The 21,196-nt window shown below is 27.2% G+C and overlaps 2 protein-coding genes across 3 annotated transcripts; one reads left to right on the plus strand and one right to left on the minus strand.

Annotated features, from left to right (window-relative positions):
- Window positions 1-987: 987 nt before the first annotated feature.
- aft (adrift) lies at window positions 988-15,777 on the minus strand. Its single transcript, XM_067046476.1, has 12 exons — window positions 15,436-15,777; window positions 15,207-15,365; window positions 14,143-14,295; window positions 12,508-12,702; window positions 9,443-9,554; window positions 9,065-9,363; window positions 7,872-8,039; window positions 7,527-7,700; window positions 4,369-4,529; window positions 2,858-3,083; window positions 1,990-2,140; window positions 988-1,171 (listed from the first exon to the last, which is right to left on the minus strand). Exons 1-12 carry the CDS (start codon window positions 15,652-15,654, stop codon window positions 1,041-1,043), a joined length of 2,148 nt encoding a protein of 715 aa, XP_066902577.1. The 5' UTR covers window positions 15,655-15,777; the 3' UTR covers window positions 988-1,040.
- A 1,443-nt stretch (window positions 15,778-17,220) lies between these two features.
- Window positions 17,221-19,859, plus strand: LOC106687132 (leucine-rich repeat and coiled-coil domain-containing protein PF3D7_0703800). 2 transcript variants are annotated; one of them, XM_014430844.2, is made up of 4 exons: window positions 17,221-17,333; window positions 17,422-17,649; window positions 17,773-18,586; window positions 19,634-19,859. In XM_014430844.2, exons 1-4 carry the CDS (start codon window positions 17,297-17,299, stop codon window positions 19,698-19,700), a joined length of 1,146 nt encoding a protein of 381 aa, XP_014286330.1. In that variant the 5' UTR covers window positions 17,221-17,296; the 3' UTR covers window positions 19,701-19,859. The 2 variants fall into 2 exon arrangements, with proteins under 2 accessions (XP_014286330.1, XP_014286329.1); XM_014430843.2 differs by having other exon boundaries at window positions 17,422-18,586.
- The last annotated feature ends 1,337 nt before the right edge of the window (window positions 19,860-21,196 follow it).

A 21,196-nucleotide genomic window follows, 5' to 3' on the forward strand; every position in this document is an offset into this window, starting at 1 on the left:
CAGGTCGAAACGTCGGCATAAAATAAATAAATATGGTTTTGTTTATTTATGTTGTTCTTTGCTGACCGCACCCCCCGACAAACTTCTTCAAGCATGTACAAATATAATTTTCATATTTTTTGTCTTTATTATGATTTTCCATACTGTTTATTACCATCTTTTTTTAGTTATACTGTTTTTATTTTTAAAATTATGAAGATGGTCAGAGTTGCAGTCAAAAGAGAACAAAAATTAACAACAATTTATTTGCCAACGTTTCGGACCATTTTGTTGAGCTTTATCAGGGCTAAAAAAGGTCCAAAAAAAAAAACTAAAAATAGTTTGACATAATAAGGTACAAAAAGGTAAATTAAGGTAGGGTTAACATTATGTGAAAAGAAAATTATATACAAATAAAAGAAAACAAGAAATAAAATAGTATTAATATAAAATAAACAATAAGAATATAAAAAATTATGCAAACTATTTGATTAAAAGTGAATAGAAGGGGTAATAATGTTTTTATTTTTATTCAAACATGGTTGTTATCTTGTAAACCTGTAGCTCTGAAGAATGCCTGATATTCAGGCCGAAACATTGATGCAATAAGATAACTATTACCTATTAGTGCTCTTCACCCCTGACTGCACCCTCCAGATCATCTCATAATAATAATAATAATAATCCACAGCCAACAATAAACACATCATTAAAAAAAATAATGAAAGTTTATAAAACTATGTTTTATTTTAATTAGAGGTTTTTATGTTAATTATAAAATTACTCATGAGAAGAATATGCAGTTAGACACTAACTAAATCATGTAAAAGTGAGACATCAAAAAATTTTTCTTTAACCGACTTCTAAACTTGGATAATTGAGAATATAATTAAATTCTGATAGTAATAGTTTTCATAAATATCTCATAAAAATAAATCATGAAATTTATAAATAGCAATTTCATGAAACAAAATGACAAAACTAATAGAAAGTGTAGTAATAAGACTGATTTAAAAAAATATATAATAAAGTTTCTTTACCTCATTATTCTTGTTAAATAGTTATGAGTCGTCTGAATTCTCAACTGCATTCGATTGTGGCATGTCATCAAGTAAGGTTTTGATAGATTCAAGCGCTGATTTTTTTATAACCAGATGATTACAGATTGTTATACAATTATACAATTCACCTTCTGAAAAAATAAAAGGCACTTGCTAGTCTTATAAGTTTATAGGATAAATGAACCAATAATGGACAAGATTAAAGAAATGTCTTAATTTTATCGTTACCAGTTATCCATAAATAATTACATATTCTGGATTCTCTTCTTACATACAGATTAACAGAGATACAAAGACAATATAATTTTCAACTAAAAATAAAATTTCCTTTCAATAGTTTTCAAGGTTATAATATAATGTTGTATCAATCATATTATTTTTTTTAAGGACAATATCAAATCTTCTTTACTTCATCAATACTTTAGTACAATGGATATTTTAAGTAAAACCAGCTTGTCTTCAACCTTCCCATCATCCTGCATTACATATTTTTATTATTCACAACTTAAATCATCATTTCGTCCACCTTACAAAATAATTTTTTTCTTTATGTGATGATCACATACAATTTATCTAATGTTATCTATCGTCTTTAATATATGCTTATTTTAACTAGATTGATTCTGGACTTGAAAAAACCAAATAACTGATATATTTTTAAGAATTTTTTTCTTTTTTGAAATACCAAAATGTTGGTATAGTACCACTTGAAAAATATGATCACTTTTAAGGACATTACTACACCTACAAGTTACACAATAATGAATACAGAAGTAATTCAATTTTATTAAAATTTAGCACAAACATTAGGAAGAACAATATTTTAATTTTTTTGTTTCTGAAATTTAAAAAATTCTATTATTTTTTTTTAATAATAGCCAATCAGAAACGTCTTATATGTAAAATTGATTAGAATAAAAAAAATTATAGGAATTATCAAAATAATTACCAAGAAATCGAGATATTGGAAAAACAGACAGTATGCCCGACTTAGATTTATTTAAATCTTCATCGAGCTCCTTTAATTTGTCCAGGAATTCAAAATTCAGCAGGTTTTTAAAGATGACTGCATATCCAATTTCAGGAGAAATAATTCCAACCTAGAATAAAATTATAAAATAGTCAATAATAGTTATTTTACAAATATTATAATAAGTTAATATCAAAATAGTTCAAACAGTTTAATGTTAAGCTTAATATCGAAATGGTATTAAGACAGTTTAAAGAAGAACATATTCACTGTAGTGACAGCCACTAGCTGTTACTAGTTATTTACTATTTTCTGATGCTCCAGTTACAACATTCACCTACAGTGGACCCTCGCTATTATATAATAATGTTGTATTGGTTTCGTTACCTCACTCAAAAGAACAAAAAATAATACCAGTCAACACAGATATTATTTCTGGGTTCTCAATGTTAAATTTTGATTCCTTCCACAAAATAAATTTTAAAAAACCGATTTCATCAGATAAAATTCTCTTGAAGCAAAAGGGCTTAAAGAAACTTTACTGATATTTCTAGGAAACAATGACAGGAACCAGCAAAGTATACATATTGATTTTTTTTTTCTTCAATATGTTAATTATGACATAACTAATGTATAATCCCTTTTCTATCTTACAAGATTTTTCTATTACAAAAATGCATGTACAGTTCTTCAAATGATATATATTTTGCAGGTTAGAAATATTATATAACTATTTTGTCTTCCATAATTTAATTTTAGTTTTTTTTTCCTACAACAGGAAAAGAATAAAACTTAAGTTCATTCACTAACTTTGCCTCGTAAAAGTTAGAAAAAAAAATTAATATACCTCTCCAAATGATAATCCTAAAACATAGAGAAGGCCAATGTTGAATTGTGTCAGGAGAGGAAGTCCTGTCAAAACAAACGAGCCTGTCAGTTTCATATCACTCAAATGCAAGATTAAGCATTTTAAGCATTCTTTCTGGGCTGTGTGGAAGTCAGATAACCAAAAATTATTATACACATTGCAGATAAAATATTCCAAATTTAATGAAGAGAGTTCTTCGTTTAACCTGAAAAATAAAAAATAATTTTTTTTTAAAGAATTATTAAACCTTATACATGAAATTATCACAATATTTTATAATGAATGATATGGCATCTTCTAAAGTAAAAATATTACATACATCGAAGAATTAGAGGCATAGGAATGTATTGAGATTGCAAAGATGTATCTTCTGTTACACTTTTGTGTAACTAATATTTTTACTTTTTTTTTCTCTCTCTCTTTTCTTCTCTCTTCCCTTTTCAAATTAACTTGTTTCTTTTAACTATTAGAAGACAATTGTTTGTTTTATTTAAGTGTACCAATATCATTATTCTTTATTATTAATTTTACTTTCCTGTTTTATAAAGAAGCATTCATTATTCTTATCTATTTATTTTTTTTCTTTTAATTAGAACATTTTATATAGTTAGGGGTGTCATTTGTATGACTATACCCCCTCATAATCAACTGTTAAAAAATATATATAATATAAGTTATATCAACCATGTAAGGGCCACCAGGCCTGGGCCAGATCTGGTATAAAAATAAAATAAAAAAATATTTTTACTATGTAAGATACAATTCTTTGAAATTTGAAATAAATTTTTTTTAGTCATATGTCCTTGTGAAATGTCTAACAATATGTAGTTACACCGAATAATGAAAAAAAAAATGTAGTTACGTTCATGTGTTTCTAAACCTTTTTTTTTTTTTTTAAACTGATCCAAGATTCATGGAAATTTTTTTTTGTTTAGCAGTCAAAACCAAATATGTTGTTTAATTTTCTTAAAATTTAACAGTAAATTCTTATAAGGCATTGAAAATTATGTGTATAAGACTTTATATTCCTTGAGTCCATTATTTTTTTATTTAGCACCAAGGTGAAATGTAAACAAAATTGAAGATAAAATTAAATGTTGAACATTATTTGCTCTTCACAGGCGAAGTAGATGACTGCATTATAAGACTTGCCAATTTATGATGGAATTGGTATTGTTTTGTGCAGAAGTAACATTAGTATCTTTACGAATTTAAATAATTTAAAATATATAGAATCAATTTCTAAAAACAATCAGATTGAGTTCATTCCCACAGTAAGCAAGTAGTGAGGTGTACTGTGTTCCCACAGTAAGCAAGTAGTGAGGTGTACTGAGTTCCCACAGTAACCAACAGACAAGGTGAATTAATGTTTTTTATCTGACAAACAACTCCAAGGAGTAAGATCATGAGATGTATTTTAACATAATAATTTAAAATGCAATAGAAAGTTAAGAAAAATATGATAATAAATGGTGACAAAATCTACTCACTTAGTCAAAGAGCAATTATCATTATGCAACAAGAGCTCAGATACTTGGTAATTTTGCAGATCGTTGACCACTTTCAATAAACTACCCTTGCAGAATTTGGAGCTTCTTATTGAACTAATAGGTTGACCTCTTATAATAGTAAAATCCGACGCATTAGTTTCCTATGAAAGAAAATTTACATGCTCATAAAATTTATATGTAGAGTCATTGAACGTTTAAAATTTAAATACTAACTTCAATTCCTTTCAGTAACAATTTAAGGAGTAAGATATATTAATTAAGAGCAAATATAGTTCTAAAAAATAATTACTAAAATAAATATCTGGTGAAATACTAAAATAAATATCTCAAACAACATTCCACTTTACCTGCTAAGGCCAATACAATAATTTCTTTCATTATTTTACCAATACTGGTCCGATGAAGATTCTTTTTTAATATTTTATTTATTTTTAGGTTATCTTACTTGATAATTTAATTATCTTACAAGAAGGCATCTAGAATGATCTAAGAAATATAGATTTCGAATTATTCAAATCTATACATACTTCTTAGATAACTGAAAGAGAGCAGTTTTCCATGAAAAATTTAACAAAATACTTTTAAAATATAAGTAAAAACTTCAATATGCTAATACTTAATGTCGTTTTTCAATTTCGGGCACTTTTTAAATATTTCTCGTTTTAACTATCTTAAAGTCTCCTCTTCCTGTTTTAAGCAAATATTTCAAAAGTGATATAGGACCGTCGCTCCCTGAAGGTCTTAGTGGGGTAGGTATTTTACTATCCTTCAAAATAAATAAATACATAGTTTACCATAAAATGTATACTTTTTGAATTATATACAAGTGGATTTTTCTTTTCTTTGTAACTTATTCTACCACATTTTCTCAAAGATTTATGCTATATATGAAAAATTAAAGAAGTTTAAGCAGAAGACTATAAACAAGGTCGATTGAAATTACTAGAACTATTCTGGTGCTATAGTTAAGGGAAAACAAAAAAATAAGCAACAAAATTGGCCGATCCGTTCAAGAGATAATCATGGCACAGCCACACACACACCAATGATCTAAATGTTTTTTTTTTTAGATTCAGAGGGCTCTAAAACAGATAGATCCATTGAAAACTGCATATCAAAAACTAAAAAACGTGCAGTAAAAAAAAACCAAAAATGTACAAAATCATGTGCTAAAAACTCAAGATGTGTATAAAACACCCAAATCCTGCACTAATCAACTTTATTGTTCAATGTATAGTAATATATGGAGAACTTATCTAACCTTGTTTGAATCAAATTAAACTCGCTAAATATTCTCTATATTATGCAAACATTAAGTTATGTGTGTTTGAACATAGTAGTAACATTATGTATGTTTGAAATATACAAAAAAAAACTAAACTTCTCTGACAAAAAAACGTAATATTTTGTCCATAATTGAAGAAATATAAGGAAACCAATTGGACTAAATGATTTTAAATTCATATTTTGAAGACTGAAATTCAATTTTCAACTTCTTAAAACTACCTCAATATTAAGTTTTGGAAAAAAATACTTTATGTAGAAAGGAGTATTTCAAAACATTTTTTCGAAAGAATTTTTTAATTTCTCATAGCATGTTCTTCCAGTTAGTTTTTCAATAAATAAAAATATAGCATTAATCAAAAAAATTACCACATAATAGGTCAATATAGAAAACTTTAAAAAGCTTGATTAAAAATATATTCGCTATCAGCATTTTTTTTTTTTAGTTTAAAATTGCTACTAAAAAATCAAAAGAGATGGATTATAGGGGGAATGGGAATCCAAGTTAAAACAATAGCAAGCTTATTCTTGAGACTTTTTCATAGTTACCCCAAACCTTAAGTTAAAACTATTCCAAGAGCATTCATCACTTTCATAGTTACTCCAAACCTTAAGTTAAAACTATTCCAAGAGCATTCATCACTTATTCTTTCTTTGCTAGATTGAATTCAACTCTTCATAAAATAATCAATGCAATGCTCTACCTAATTTTTTGGTAATTTTAAACTATAAAGAAAAAATAATAAAATTAAATTAAAATAAATAAATATTGGCATAGATAATATGAGAAATGTAGTACAAGCATCAAACAAAAGTCAAAATAAAATGTGACTGTTTACAATTTGTTCTTTAAGCCGTTTATATTCCAGTTAATGATTTTCATTTTACAATTTATAGCACTATCCCTTGCTTAGGCCTGTGGAATAATCGTTGACTTTATCCTATCACTTAGGTGGGTTCTATTATGTTTCTAGCCACACAGATTCTCAATACTAAATTAAGAAGACGGATAGCAACTCATATATTTATTGTTAGGAAGAAGATCTAACTCGTCTTACGGTACTGTACTGGCTCAGAGAATATGTCAATACCATACTATATTTTACATTCGAATAATACTTCATTTTCCGTTAAAATTTGTCTAGTCTATTTAAACAATTAAGCACAAACTGTAGTGCTGTAGAATGACATCTACCGATGGGAAAAAAAAAAAATCTACACTTGTTCTATGTACATTTTAATATTTTTGTTTATCTTTCAATATCGGTTGAATATTTGGTGGTATCAGGATTTTCTTAAGAACTCAAAGGAGAGTAGGTGTTAATCATATTTTGCCCAAAATGAGTAAAATGTGCAATTTTGCCGATAATTCCCGAAACTTACACTATATAAAATTAGTGTTATTTGAATGTATTTTCCATGATTCAAAATTTCTGTTGAGGTTTGGCGAAATTCAGAGCTAGGAATCCAAAGATGTCATTGTATGAAAATTATTTTCATTAACGTCTAAATCAAACACGGTTATAGCAACTGATGTTCACATAAAGCAATTTTAATAACACTAATGTGTTTGGTAGCAATAATTGGTTTTAAAAAATTCATATTTCACATTTACGTGACATGTATGGTGTATGATGTGTATTATATCAATATAAATTGATTGATCAATTTTCCTTAGACAACAGGGTTTTGCAACTCAACAATAACCATTATATTTCTATCTGAACCAGAAATATTTTCAAAACCTGCTCAGTTTTCTATGTATCAGAGGTATTCAGCCAATACTAGCCTTTTTGGTTTGTTACAAGATAATTTGTAAATAAAAATATAAACAAAACTATTCTATTACCAACCTTGTTATTCCAATCTTTAATCCAATATATAAAAGGCCAGTCCCACGCAATCTGAAATGGTTCTAAAATCCTTTGATAATTTAACAGAAGTTCTCTTTTGGCGGGTTGTATTGATTCAACTCTGTCTTCAAAGGAGCCATCTTCATTCTTTTGGTCCAGTTGTAAAGGGTTTGACTTTAACAATAATTTATTAATTTAAAAAAAAAAAATGAATATGTACAAATTAAAAAGATGAAGTAATCATCAGTAATAGGTGTTTACTTACTATCAATAAATTTAGTATAATTTAAATTCTGATATTTACTATTTATTATTATAAATAATGACCCAAAAATAAATACTTACTAGATACAGGCCCCCAAGGACATATTCCGAAGGATCAATCAAAGGATAAATATTAAATGATTGCAAAAATTTTTCAGCAACTTTAGTTCGAACTTTCCACAAGGTTATTTTCTTTTTCTTGCTAAGTTGAGAATGATATGAATTAATATTGCCTTCTAAAATTGATATCTAAAAAAAAATAATAATAATAAAATAAGTTAAATAGTGAAGTAAGTTTATTAATATTTTCTCTATAACAATTGTATTTTAAGAATGAACGAAATGAAAAAAATTTTAATGAGAATCACTGTAGGCTTTAAGATGACAAACTTTGACAATTATAATCATCAATTATTTTTAAAAAGAAACTGTATAGATAGTTACAGCCATGAAAGTATTTACTGTTGCACTAGGTATAATATATAATAATGTATAATACTAAATAATACACTTTACAGATATAGCAGCAACTGTCTTTAACAATTTTCATAAAGATTCCCTAATTTCTCCTTAAAGCTATATAATTTTTTTATAGAAAATTCTCCAAGAAAAGGTTATGAAGAAAAGAAAATATTGGTGCATAATAAAAAGAATATATTTTATGGCAATATATATATATATTGATAACTTTTGTCTTGATTGTTGTAAGTATATATTTTTTTTAATAATTATAAAATTTTATTAAATTCGATTACTCAACTACTTAATCACTCCAATAGTTTTGGCCCCTCCTACCTTACTAATTAACTTTTGCATAAGTTCTAATTCTTTGGAAAGCAAAGTCTGCAATTATCTCTTTGCTTTTTGTTAATACCTTCTAACTTATTGGATTTGCACCAGGTCATTAGCATATACTCCTTAATCCTAATACGATAGCTTAAATAGAACGAGTTTTATTTATAACTATTTAGTAGTAAGAATAAACTAAATGGTGCAAAGAAAAGTTTTTAAATTTAAAACCTGATCTTTAAAATAGTATTTGTTTCATTTCTTTAAGTCATATAGTTCTTGAACTATAGTTGAAACCCCCCAATATTGAAATTGGCCCTTTACTCGAAACAAAAAGATTACCATCTGTAAATGAATTGAGAAAACAACAAATCCCCCTACTATTTATATATCTAGAAACTCAACATAAAAAATATTAAAAATGGTCAAGCGACCACCATTGAACTATTTGGTATGGATATACCCAATAAGCCTTTGATACATACCTGAGTGGTTGTAAAAAATTTAGAACATTTGATGATTTGTTCAATAAATGGCTTAGGAAGATCTTCCTTCCTGAACAGAACCCTTGGAAACCTGCCGTAATAATCAGCATTATCCAAAATACATCGGCACTTCTCTTTCCCGCCATAATTCTGGCATATAACATAGACCTCTGAATTTCCTTCCTTGCTGACTACAGGCTTATGGACAGAAACATGTTTGAAAACACAACAGAGAAGATAGAGAAGACAAATTGTTTCACACTCATAAATCGTAAATATTTTTATAACAAAATTGCCACCTAAAAACCATTAAAGTTCAATTAAACAATATCACAAAAATTGATATAAATTAATTATTATACAAAAAATAATCCCAACCAGGAGAAAGAATATTCAAAGCTGCAATCATTTCAGAATAATGCAGTGGTAAAACATAAGTCTCTTGATCACCTGGGTTCTTACAGCAGTCAACACTTCCATCTGCAGTAACCTTAAATTGTTAAAAATTTATTATTTTACCAATCAAAATACTTTCTGAACTACAGTAAAAGACAACAATATTAGATAAAAATATAGACTGTGCTTAAATTCTTAACCTTTAACACGATAGGTGAGTCTGTTGGACCCCGTTACAATTATTGGTTTACTTTTCATATCAAATTATAGATTCAATATAATGCATTTATTACTGTATTTATTTATTTATACAAATATAAATGGATTATTCAACAATTTGAAATTCCAGCAAATTTCAAATACACTAATTGTTGATGCAGAAGAGACAATCTGGCAGATACACGATAAAGATGTTAATAAATAATACTATAATCAAAATTAATCCTTAAAAAGTGTGTGAAATGTGCAATAGAAAAAATAATGAAAGACTTTATCATACATAGTTTAAATACCCAATACATAATAATTTGAGGAGAATTTTCCAAGAAATGGAAAATGTTAATAGAACTGATATATTTAAATCACAAATGATTAATTGGAAATTCCATTATTTCATTTTTGGGGTTTCAAATTATAGAGACTTGGAGATAATTTTATTTAAAAAATATTCCTGTTATTATGTAATGTGATAGTTTTTATAAAATTACTTAGGTTTTAAATTTAGTTAATTTGATATAGTTTTAGCAATTAAACATTACTAATAATAGTGGAAGATCGATGATTGACCGTGTGTAATAATAAAAGGAATATGGTCTGGGTGCGGTCAAATAAAAAAACCCAAACAGTCATAAAACTATTTAATATGAACCAGTATCGTAGGGTTTCATCAGGGCTTACAGATGCTGGCAAGTACAAAAAAAAAATTAATAAAAATAATTTTAATAAAATAATTTTTTTTTTGTAATTACCAGCGTCTGTAAACGCTGATGAAGCCTAGCAACATGAGGCAAAATGTAGGGTCATATTAAATAGTTTTAAAACTAATTGAGTTTTTTTATTTGACCGCACCTGCACCATTTCGTTTTTTTTATTGATTATAATACTTTTTATTGTTGTCAATAATTTTAGTTTTTAACTCTAGCTTTGCTCTTTTATTATTATTGCCTATCTGTTATTAATTTATATTGTTATTATTATTTTTGATAATTTAGGTTTCATAAAAACAAAAAAAAAAGTAATGGTTTTAATGAAAAAAATTTTTTAACGCTTGTAATGTTTGTAGATAGGCTCTTTTTGCCCAAGATAATTCCCTAAAACCAAAAATCGTATAAATAAATTAGTTAATAACAACAAAATGTATGACAAATAAATACTGTAATGAGGCCTCTAAAATCCATCTGTTGCACTGAGAAATTAAATTTAAATAAGGTAAAAACTGTACACTGTGATAAAAACAAAAATAACCTTGAAACTTGAAATTAGGAGGCAATAATAATACCATTTTATAATGTTTTAAAACTATTTGTTCGAAATAATTATAAAAGAATAGTTCACTTTTTTAGATTTAAACTTCATTCTGAACAATTTAAAAATAAAGCAATAGTAAAACTTGAGTTTTACTTTATTTACTTTGGTTTTATTTTAAACTTTCAAAGTTTAAAATAAAACCTGTATTTCTATTGTCTTAAAATAATTAAACATCTTTAGTTATGTAAGTCAAACAAAAATAATATAGTGTATGGCAAGATAGATACACCTTGGAATCGGGATCAAAGGGTAAGGCCTACTTTGACTGATCAAATATTAGCCTACTATCACGATTCTCTAATATCAATATAATAATAAATAGGAAAAACATATCAATATTAACAAGGCTGATATGTTGAACATTGTCTTACAATTCGTGGAATAACAATAATAAAGTTAAAAAGGTTTCTTATTTTCAGATAAATTTTTTTTTTAGTGTAAACAATTTTTTTTTAAACTATCAAATTGAATATTTCTCATTTTTTGGCAGTGGTATAATGATTCCAAAACACTTTATATTTTTCTTCCATCATCATAAATGGTCATGATGAGGTCATATAAAGTGAAGGATACCACTATAAACTTCCATGGATCACACAGGGATGACCTGTACCTGAACTGGGACTCATTTAAAAAAAAAAAAAGAGTTAAGACCAGGATGGAAAAACAAATGCCAAAAACATTAGCCTAAAAGTCTCCAAGCAAAGTCAAGGATGGAAAAAGAATCTCATGTGTACATAGCTTTGTTTAACTGTTGAATTCTTTGCAGAAACAAAGTTGATATTCATTATTCACATTTCGAGAAATCCTAAAATACAAATTTTTATACCAACAGAAATATAAACTGTTTTTGTTTGAAATTTTCCCATTCTAGGATGGTAAGTGAAAGTTCTCTGATGTGCGCACTGCAATAAATTTTTTAATTCCATTTTTGGATTTTACTTATCTTGAAAAATATGACCTCAAATTATGAGGAAAGAGGGGTTAATTTTTTTTTTCTTGGTCGATAACAAAGTTTCAACATAGGGAGTGGACTACAAGGGAAGGATTACGTCAAAATAGAATTTAATAGGGTAAGTGCTAGCTAAATTTTCAAAGTTAATTTTTAAATTAAAGTAAAATTTTTCTTTTAGAAGCTAGATTATTTTTTAATGCTACTAAGACACTAATGTTTTAAATATTATATTAATATCTATATTTCGATAATTTTTCTCTACCAAGAAACAAAAAGGTTAGTCAACAGGTTTGAATTGATACCTTTACAATTTATTATAGTGGTGTGGCTTATATGTGAAATATCAGTGTTTACAATTTATGCTCCATAAAAGGCTCTTACTAGTTCAGGGTTTGGGTTTAATGAGACGATCATGCACTTAACCCAGATTACCTTACTTAAATTAAAATAAAAGGACTTTTTAATAATAATAATAATAATAATAATAATAATAATAGAATAATAACTATATACCTATAAATAAACATGCAAGAAAAACAAATTTACAGTTTCCAAATCAACTAACAAGGTGTATTGATCCCAATGTTGAAGTGAATTTCTTCAAATCATCTAAATTGGACCGATGACGTAAATTTCCAGTGTAATCCTCGCCAAACCACCAATTTTTTAATGTTTTTGAAATAAATCGGTCATCATTAATCATTTCGTCCAGGCTGTTACCTTCATGATACGGATTTAACGTACTAGCAAACCACTGCCACTAAAAAACATAGTGAAAGATTAATAATAAAACAAAGATCAGGTAATGTAAACTAATTCAACTAGTTTAAATTTAGATAAATTAAACAATGAAATAAAGATATGAAAGAATTTAAAGTCCAAAATTGTAATACCATTGGGAGTACACATCGTTGAGTACAAAAGCTTATCAAATCATCTCCTTGCACAACCACTGGTTTAGAAACGTAAAAAAAATATTTAAATTACAATTTTAATTTGTAACTCCAGACATAAAATTACAATTTTAATTAATTTTATTTAACAGACACTATCCGATCATGATATTTAATTTAAGAATAAAATTCAATTTCCCTCATTCTTCATTTTAGTAATTTTATTTTTTTTTTTAAATCACTTAAGAGTCAGAATTTTTCTAAACTCAGCCTTATTATACAAACTATAAGGAAAGCAACCATTAATTTTGTAGGCATTGAAGTTTTTAAGATACAAAAGGATAAATAAGACAGGGAGTGAGTGGTTACAGATTATTATATTATATTACAGAGCTCAGTTTTAGTACATCGATAAGTTATTTCAGGAATAGAAGAATAAATAAATAATTTGATTTATACTTATAATATAAATAGAATTATTTACAATATAAACAATAGAAAAAAATAAAAACAGTCAATAGGCAAAGATCTCATGATACAAGAAATATACATAAATAATACTAATAATAATTATTAGTACTAATTAGAAAGTAAACAAAAAACATGAATAAAAATTAGTTTCAAAATTGGAATTAAAATAAATAATAATAGAAAAAAATTACAATTTTACTTTGACTCTTTACGAATACAAGTATTCTTACGAGAAAGTATTTTTTTTGTAGCCTACAGAAGCTGTTAGAGCCAGTAACCATCACATCCCCATCTAGATGTTAACAAAAACTGTATTTTTCACATTACCTTAACTGTATACATGCAAACATAATACAAAATGTTTCATTGGTTACAGTGAATGGTTCTACAAGTGGCTATAACCCAACATTTAAAAAAAAAATATATGTCACTCATATTTTGACATTTTATTTTCTTAATTATTCAATTGATGGTTTAAAATCCAATTAGGGTGAATTCTATATTTGAAAAGCACAAAATACCCTTTACAGATTGAAAATTGGACTTTTCATTCTGGAGAAAATCAATAAGTGAATAATAATAATTTTGGGGCTTCCACAAAGTGGTATAGTTAGCCTTGAGACTGATTTCACTTTTAATCAGAAACATTTTTTAATTATAAATGGATATAGTCTCAATTATTTCAAATAATCGGAACTAAGCCTACCTTTGTATTTCAAACATTAAATTTGTTATCCCTCCTCTAAAGAATACCTGTTTTCTTAGCTTAGATCAACTATTAACACCTAATCTATTAAAGATTCAATTGCTTAATTGACAATAACTCAAAACTTTACCTCTAAGCTGGGATGATTCAATTTCAAAAAATGGTTCAAGGAACATATAAACGCTCCAGGTGCTTCACACAAATGGAACGTCCTTAGTGTTGTTTTGTTATTGTTAGATACGATGTTGTAAACATTAAGCAACTCATAAAATTTACACCAAGCCTGAAACAGAATTATTAATGTATACATATCAATACTGATTAATTGTTTTTTACCAAAGACTTAAGGATCATATATCATGTATTCTTTAATTGGTTATTTACATTTATTTTTAATTAATTTTGTTTAAATTAAATTAAGTTTCTACAATCAAATTTCTTCTTCTTCCTTTTTCCTCTATTAAACCATAGGAAGTTTGTTTATCTCTTGAGCGAACATAAAATTAACTTAAGCTACAAAAAATAACTGGCAATTCCAATGAACAGAATATCAGTTCTTAGCACCACACATTTTCGGACAAGTGTGAATTATGTACTAGTGAGTATTGTTTGTGAAAAAATTATGAGAACCAACATAGCAACAAATTGAACATGGTAAATTATATGAGAACAATTTTAAAATATTAAATACATAATCTGTTCGGTTGTGTAAAACATCACTCCCTTACTGTAATACTGGCATATCTGACAACAAATATTTTGATTTGATTTTTATTTATAATATAAACAAAATTTTATTTAAACTTTGACTACTTCTTTCTCTGAATTTATTATTATTCTTGTTTTATTGGTATTAATATAACAAGAAATTCTCATACTTTACTTGTCATACATAAGTATTGATATAAAAAATTAAATAAGAGTTCAGATATTTGATTTTAATACAGATAAACTTTGATATTTATCTTAGATTTGAAAATTATAAGAATTTCTTAAAAAGTAATAACGGCAAGTCTGGGCCCATTTTGACAGCAGTATCACATTGGAATTTACAGTCATCCTGCATTGTTTTTTGTTTTTTTTGTCATATTTTTACCACTTTCTAAAATAATAACTAGGAAAACGTCAAATACTAAGTGAAATGATGTTTTATAAGTGTTACCCACTCATTAAGAGATCTTCAAACATATATACCTGAGTAAGTAATTCTATTTCAAAATTCCTCAAATCTCTCATAATCAATCCAGCAGGATTCCTCGATCTCGTATGTTTATGCCAGTCTCCAAAGTTGTAAGTATTAAGTTTGCTTTTCACACTGTTTAATTTCAATTTTAATTCTTCTAATTCATCAATCTATAAAAAATATGGTGAAATAGTAAAACAAGTATTTATAAAAAAATTTAAGCTTATCTATGACTATTACCTGCCACCTTTCATGGACTCTTTTATCAAACTCTTCACCTAAAACACTTATTCCCTGACTCTGGGAAGGCAGTTCCCAAAGTTCATCAATTTCAAAAGAAAATTTTTTACTAAAACACTGATTCACTATATTTGATATGTAATTTGATTCATGACTCTGATTTTTTACAAAATCATAACCATTGGCTCGCCTTCTGGCATTATTAAGGGGATTCTCCATTTCTAATCACTAGTGGAATAATTAAATAGGAATGACAATTCTATTTACAACTAAAAAAAGTAAAGCGTAGATAAAACATATTCAAACCCCTTTCTGTTTGTTTACAATTCAACAAGTTTCCAAAGAAGAACGTAAAACCTATCTCTTTCAACTGGTTATAGCTCTCCAACATACAAACTTCCAATAGCTTCCTAATTTCTTATGACAAATTACTGGTGTTGGTAAAATTGAAATAAAATTATGCTCAAAATATATATTTTTAATTTTTTTTTTGGCGATATTTCAGCCAATAGAGTAGTTTATCATAGTTTAAAACCAATAAGGTATTGAAAATCTGAATACAGACTGGTAGGGACATTTCCATACTCCCGATATTCAGTGGTAACGATCCTTTTCAAAGATACTTCCGTGTCTAGTACTAAAACATTCCATTTGGTACTTCGAGTCCGATACATTCGTACTTTCCATACGATATGATTTTATTCAGGTCTATGACTTTTTATGTGAACGGGCGATTGAAGCTTGAAATCAATACTTATTGAATTCGGTTGACCTTTTTCGAGTCTTGATACTTTTCATCCCTACTTTTGGAATATAGATAATTTTAATATCAGGCATCGATACTTTATTTAAATTACCGGTAAATAAAACAGTCTTTGGAACAAACCTATGAAGGGAGTATCGATACTTTTGTAATATCGTAACGATTCAGAAACAAGATAAAATCTGTTCTGAGTTTATATGGATAGGAAGAGAGCATTTAGGAAAGCCGGCTTTTTTTTTCTTTAATTGAGGCAAACTTAAGATTTTGAACTAAGAGAAATTGAAAAAAACAAACATCACTATGACAGAGCTGAAAAAATAAAATCTCCCGTTAAAACTAGGCCTAATTTCAAGGAAAAAGAAAATGTCGACCATAATTAGAATATGTTTTATACATTAAAGGTTTATCCAGTAGTAAGCCAAGAAATTATAGACCATTAAAATAAATAAATAGATTACAAAATTGTAACATCTGAACTCCTGACGCTTGTAAAATATTTTAACACAAGACTATACACCTTGATATTTATTTTCATAGTTTAATTTCAAAAGAAGATAACTCTTTAATAATTATAAGTAAGACAGAAAATAGTTTCTTACATGTTTTCATTTAAGTTAATTATTTTTAATGATAAGACATCCTCAACTTCCTACATAACTCTGAATGACCCCTCTCCACCCCACTTCTAGCCATTGAAAACACTGGTTGGTTCAGTATAATTATTTTAAGTTTTAACCAAAGATTTTCTGATAATTTTATCTTTATTTGAATATTTTGGTGGAAAATACACTTATACAATTGTAAGAACGTGTTGTTAGTATTTCTTCATAATGAGTATATAATAAAAGAAATAAAAAATTTAAACATAGTTTTACTATTATACAGCTTAACGAAAGATAATAAATAGTTTTACATTTTAGTATTGTTTATTACTTGAATCCTTCTTTAAAATTAAAAGTGATTTATTTAATACATGTTTTGGCAGCACTGGTATCTGTTTGTTGTATTTTCTCACAAGTATAGTTCCGTTCAATTTGAAAAAAATCTGATCAGATCGTATTGAACTCATTTGATTCTAAAGTTTACTGCCTATTTAAAATGGAATCTAATATCAGACCTAATACAGAAGAAAACAGTATGATATTATATTATTATTACTTTTTTACAATAGTAATAATGAATTAAATTTAAATTTTAACAGAAACAATTTTTTATATTCACAGGAAAAAGAGCTGCCTCTGGCAGATTAAGTCCAAGATCCCTTTTTGGAAATCTAAAAGTGAAAAGATCATTTCAAGAGGAAGATATGGTTTCAAGAAATTTAAATAATTCAAAGAGTAGCCATGCCTGGAAACCTCCTATTAAAGTTGATTCAAATGAAACCATAAATACTATTCCATGTTGTAATTCTGATATAGAAACCTCGAGTCACAGTTTCCGGAATCATGAAAGTAATCTATCACAAAACCGTAATTTTATTTTAAATGAATCACATTGCTCTCATTCTACTGAAAATTTATATCAAACAGTGAATGGTACAGATTATCATGTAAACTCTAACAAAATCTTTCCAGACAATTCTAAAGAAGCAACAGAAGACAACAAAGAGTTTATAGATGAGAACAATTTAATGAATAACCAAGACATTGATTATTCAGAAGAAAATATTTGCTGTGACCTAGAAAATTATACACATAATTCAGTAGTAAAACAAGACCTTGATGGAATTCAAAGAGATTATAGACCAGATCCAGAAGACAGAAATTCTTTCCAGTCATTGACAAAAAAACTAGATTTTACAGATAATAATCATGAATATATAAAAAGAAGTTTTCAAGAATCTGACAACATACAATTGCAAAATCCATCAAGAAATAAAATTAATTTTGAAAACCAAAACTATGAAGAAAATGATACACTATCTCAAGACACTGTTAAACTCGAAAGAGATAGTCGTAGAAATTATATGGATACAGAAATGCATTACAAAGATGAAGATCAAGAGTATTCAGAAAAAAGTGACAGTTCCAAAAGTACCATAGAATTGAGCCGTTCAGAAAAGTTTCCCAAGGGACTTGATGATAAAAACAATATTTTACTCCCAGAAATAAATCATGAAAATAGAGACAAGGAAACAAGAGAGTTTTATGTTACAAGGGGGGTCGATGATTCATTTGATACAGGTGTAACAAATTCTCAATTTTTACAACTAGAAAATCAAATATCAAAAAATTCAAGTGGAATAAATATAAAGAATTTTTATAATGATCCTAGACCATTTCTCAACAATTTAGAAACAATGAAAAGATATTGTACTTCATTGACAGCCCAAACTGAATGGCAAAAAAATGTTTTGAAATCTATAACACGAGATGTTGATGATTTAAAGTAAGTTTGGGTTTGATTTTGTAATAACTTGTATATATTCTAAGTTTAATAATGTATTTCTTTTAATATTTTACATTATGTTTAGTCTTAGGTAATATTCATTAATGAAAGGTGGATTAATAAATAACTTATATTTATTTAAAGTAAAGATTAATGTTTCAATATACCTACAAGGTCTCAAGACAAATAATTAACAATCTACCATATCATAAATATTTAACATTTAAATTTTGTAACAAAAGATCATGTATCATATTTCCAAAAATAATTTCTTGTTTTGAATTAATTGTTAATTAATAAATTAATTATTTATTTTATAAAAATAATTTACTAACGTTTCCATAAAAAGTTAAACATCAAATTTAACATTTATTGTAATCTATAATTAATTATACAATCAATTAAAATTACCATTTATAGTTTGAATTTGTGATGAATAGATTAAATATGACTTTTTCCCATTAATTGGCACCATAATAAAGTTTATTAAATAACAACTTTAATTAAAACAGTTAAGCCAAATATGGAAGATCTGAACTATCAAATCCAAGATTATTAAGAAAAACACAAATTGTTAAATCTTTCGTACCGTCAGAAATATTAATTATCTCTGAATAGCATATGTTAGTTCTAAATTCTTCTCAGGTTGGGAAAATAGCAATATTTATTTGAGAAACTGGTTGCTGCTATGTTAACATGTATATTAGTGAGCCATAACTTGTATTCAGTTTTTAATACTAGGCTTCTAATTGCCTCCAATAGCTCTTCTGATTAGGTAAAAGTCATTCTGAACCTTCATCCCTTATAAAAATCCTCTGATTTCTCCAGAATCGGGATAGTGATTGGTGTACTATTAATAACAATGATTTAACAGTGTCATCTATCTATCTCAGGATAATATAATAAATAATAATTCTGGTCCAACATTAAGTATCAAGGATAAAAAAATTAAAGTATTATGCCCCTATCGACTGAGTATGAGAAATATTTAAAAACAATATTTTTACTTGTAATAAATTTTTATAAGTTTTCTATTATTTGTTTCAGCAAAGCTATTGTCAATGTAACTGAAGCATTGAGATCACTTCAGAAGGATAACGCCTCAGCTAAATAATTTATAACTTGTAGAATAACTTTAATTTTATCCTTAGCCACTTCCAAAGGCATATTCCAATTGTTCATATGGCTACTATTAAATTATGCTCCAAAAAAACTAATCTTTATTTTCAATTCTAATTTATGTAGTTACTATCTTGTATTCCATACCAATGCCTAAAACTATTTTTATCCCTTTGTATTTTCACTGATGTACTTATTAAAATAAATATTTGTTACATTTAATTTTAAATAGTCATAAAATAAGTTGAGAGGTTCCCAGCTAAAAATTTGACATTTTCAGGAAAACATGATAAAGTATTTTTCTTTGTTGTTAAAATTTTATGAATATTGTTTGACCATTTTGGAAGTTTTCAAACTATTTTTGCTGTTTTGCTTTCATAATTTTTTTTTTTTTTTTTAATACTACCTTTTATTTATTGATAGATATTACAATCTACCACACAGTTGTGGGCAATAGGCAATAGTGATGAATAATCTCATACATACTAAAATAAAATAAATTAAATTAAATAAAGGAATAAAAAAACAAAAAAAAAAAACTTAAAATATATACAAACAGAAGAATTAACAAAATGAACATAATCAAACTATCTGTATGAAAAATAAATAAATAAAATAACATAATGATAAAATAATATAGTCTCTAGTCACATTTTCACTCTAATATACAATATTTACACAATCGACCTGAGGATCGCTGAACCCACTCTATCCCCCATGTATGAGGATCTCAAAAGATCCCAGCGCATCCCTCTCGCCGCATCACTGGTAGTGTCAGTGGAGGCTGAGCAAGTGCTATAAAGCCGCAAACACTCAACTTGAGTGGAGAATCTGACCATTGCCAGAACTCCAATTGTCCATTTTTTATTTAATAAGTCTCTTAGCCACTGCCGTTTCAACCTTCTAGGTGGGCTGTAGGAATGGGTGGAACTAGATAAGGTTTAAACCAAAGGATTAGGATGATTGGAAAGGTTTATATGGAATTTCGAGAATTTGGTTGTTATGAGGTCAAGGAGAAAAGGGATATGTAGGTCATGGTGTAGTGTTCTGTTGGAAGTGTAATAGGGTGGATTAATTATGGTTCTAAGGATTTTGGATTGAAAGGATTGGATACCTTTGATGTTCGACGGTTTAGCTGTTCCCCAAAGTTCAAGTCCGTAGGTCCAGATAGGTTGAAGTATAGTCTTATAAATTAGTAGTTTATTTTCTATTGAGAGATGAGAGTCTAGCTGAGCAGTCGGTATAGTTGGCTGAATCGTCTGTTGAGTTTTTGTCTTTTAAGTCTAGTATGTCGGTTCCAGGTGAGTCTTTTGTACAAAATGAATCCGAGGCATCCCACTCATAACTGTTTAGCGTTGCTCACTCACATTTTTTTTTTTCAGTTACTATAATTAATGTAAAATTTTAATAGTAGTACCTTTTTACATTTTTTTTGTTCCTGTTTGATTTGTTTATCCTCCTATACTACTTCCTTCTTGCCATTCAGGTTTC

This window comes from Halyomorpha halys, unplaced genomic scaffold (assembly GCF_000696795.3).
Source record: "Halyomorpha halys isolate HHAL.00 unplaced genomic scaffold, Hhal_1.1 Scaffold916.1, whole genome shotgun sequence".
Lineage (NCBI taxonomy): Eukaryota > Metazoa > Arthropoda > Insecta > Hemiptera > Pentatomidae > Halyomorpha > Halyomorpha halys.

What these genes read in the sequence shown, in the direction of transcription:
- LOC106687132 (XM_014430843.2), top strand. Translation starts at nt 17,297, where the DNA reads ATGGAATCTAATATCAGACCTAATACAGAAGAAAACA. An exon ending in ACCTAATACAGAAGAAAACA is followed by an intron (nt 17,334 to 17,421) that starts GTATGATATTAT and finishes TTATATTCACAG; the next exon opens with GAAAAAGAGCTGCCTCTGGC. An exon ending in CGAGATGTTGATGATTTAAA is followed by an intron (nt 18,587 to 19,633) that starts GTAAGTTTGGGT and finishes TATTTGTTTCAG; the next exon opens with CAAAGCTATTGTCAATGTAA.
- aft (XM_067046476.1), bottom strand. Translation starts at nt 15,654, where the DNA reads ATGGAGAATCCCCTTAATAATGCCAGAAGGCGAGCCAATGGTTATGAT. An exon ending in GAGTCCATGAAAGGTGGCAG is followed by an intron (nt 15,366 to 15,435) that starts GTAATAGTCATA and finishes TATTTTTTATAG; the next exon opens with ATTGATGAATTAGAAGAATT. An exon ending in TAGGATTATCATTTGGAGAG is followed by an intron (nt 2,141 to 2,857) that starts GTATATTAATTT and finishes ATTTTATTCTAG; the next exon opens with GTTGGAATTATTTCTCCTGA.